Source organism: Nematolebias whitei, chromosome 4, assembly GCF_014905685.2.
Source record: "Nematolebias whitei isolate Nwh7 chromosome 4, NemWhi1, whole genome shotgun sequence".
In the NCBI taxonomy this organism is placed as follows: Eukaryota; Metazoa; Chordata; class Actinopteri; order Cyprinodontiformes; family Rivulidae; genus Nematolebias; species Nematolebias whitei.
The window spans coordinates 2,995,491-2,997,372 of record NC_056501.1 but is presented as its reverse complement, the minus strand read 5'-3'; the positions used below and the strand labels follow the sequence as shown (position 1 = coordinate 2,997,372).

General features: G+C 42.4%; 1 protein-coding gene across 1 annotated transcript in view; it reads left to right on the top strand.

Annotated features, from left to right (window-relative positions):
* Positions 1-1,539: 1,539 nt before the first annotated feature.
* Positions 1,540-1,882, top strand: part of neil3 (nei-like DNA glycosylase 3) — a 23,092-nt gene continuing 22,749 nt past the window's right edge. Inside the window, exon 1 of the mRNA XM_037675469.1 lies at positions 1,540-1,706. Within this exon, the coding sequence (XP_037531397.1) occupies positions 1,540-1,706 (167 nt within the window). The remainder of the gene's footprint in view (positions 1,707-1,882) is intronic.

Genomic DNA, 1,882 nt, shown 5'->3' with positions numbered 1-1,882 from the left:
CTCTGCTGTGTAAACGAGAAGTCCCTGAAATGATGTCCTTATGGGACATGATGGCTGTTCCTGTCACACTAACTGGGTCCTGACTGAATAAATTGTCTTGTTGTAGATATTCTGAAATCATATTTCAACTAAATGAGAAATCAGACTGATAACGCTCCTGCCTGAGTCGGGGGGGTAGATTATGTATATTTGCACTCAACACTTCTCATCATTTACTTCCATGAATGCTGGAAAATGATGTTAAAAACTATGCAAATATAATTTTCAAAACAAGAATAAATATTCATGAACGTAGTAACATCCATGCATCCATCCATTATCTTTTACCCAGCTCTTCCTTTCCATGTTGCGGGGGTCACTGGTGCCCATATCCAGCAGACACTGTACGAGGGGCAGGGACTGGAAACTAAAAATCTTTATATAAACCGCTCTCTTAGTTCCTGCTGCTCAGAAAGGATCCAGAGCTGATTGTTGTTTCGACCTGCACAGTTCCAGGCAGATGAAGCAGGATGACGATGAAGAAAATAACAATAAAGTTTGGAAATGAGCCAACGAGCCAGAAAATATGTTGTATTATGTGTCCCAAAAGTTTTTACTTCAGGTAAAGTCGTGGAAAAGTGATTCAGCTTTGACCATGTAAACCTTTATAAATAAAAACACCGACCGTTCTTTAAGAGGTCATTATTCTACATTTCAAGAGAGAAAAGTCCGTTTCTTTATGAGTCTCTTGTGTTTCGGTGCTTGCACACGTGTAATTAAAGCAAAAGCAGAGTTTAGATATTTTTATTTTATTCCTGTCGGTTTGTTTAAAATCTGCCAGTAACTGCAGCTGAAGTTCACTGAGTTGTGAACGGACACTTCCAGTTCTGTTGAGCAGAAAATCCCTGAATGCTGCTCGGGCAGATTCGTGCCACAGCAGCTTCTTCAGTTTCCTTTTCTTCTCATTTCTTTTCTTCATTTTGTAAACGGCAGTGTGCAAAAACATTTCAACACGTCGTTTTTGCTGACTCGTTGAAAATGTTTGTCCAATCAATAAGTGTGATTTTACAGTTTGTTTTGAAATTATAAAATGAGGAATTTTACAAGAATCATCTTGGACTTCAGGTCCAACTCACAATCCTGCATCTGCAGAAGTTCTGGATGATCTGCCATTGTGGGCTGCACCACTGGTGACCAGGAAGATGAACACAAGATGAACTGCAACTCAACGCTGGAAAACCTAAAGAGCTGCAGGTGGACTACAGGAAGAAGATCAGCCCCCCCAACCCCATCAACATCAAGGGTACTAAGGTGGACACTGTGGACTGATACAAGTACCTGGAGGTCCAACTAGACAATAAACTGGACTGGACAGCTAACACCAACACCTCTGCAAGAAGAAGATTCACCTTTTTCTTCTGAGGAGACTCGGGTCCTTCAACATCTGCAGGACCATGCTGCAGATGTTTTACCACTCGGTGGTCGCCAGCGTCTTCTTCTGCTGTGGTGTGCTGGAGCAGCAGGGTGAAGAAATCTGAGGCCAACAGACTTGATAAACCCATGAAGAGAACTGGTTCAGTTCTGGGAGTGGAGCTGAAGTCTCTGACAGAAGTGTCTGAGCAGAGCATGCTGAGGAACCTGCTTCAGATCCAGAACAACAGGTCACCCCCCCTGCATGACACCCTGGACTCTTCCTGCAGCACCTTCAGTCAGACTGAGACCACCAGGTGCTCCACAGAGCAACAGGAAGTCCTTCAAACTTTTCAACTCCTCCCCCTTTCTACACAATAAAATTAATCCTGCACCAAAATAAACTCTTTACTGTTTCTGCGTGCACCTGTTTAGAACGTAACTGTTGGTATTTTATATATTCTCTGGTATTTTATATATTCTCTGGTATTTT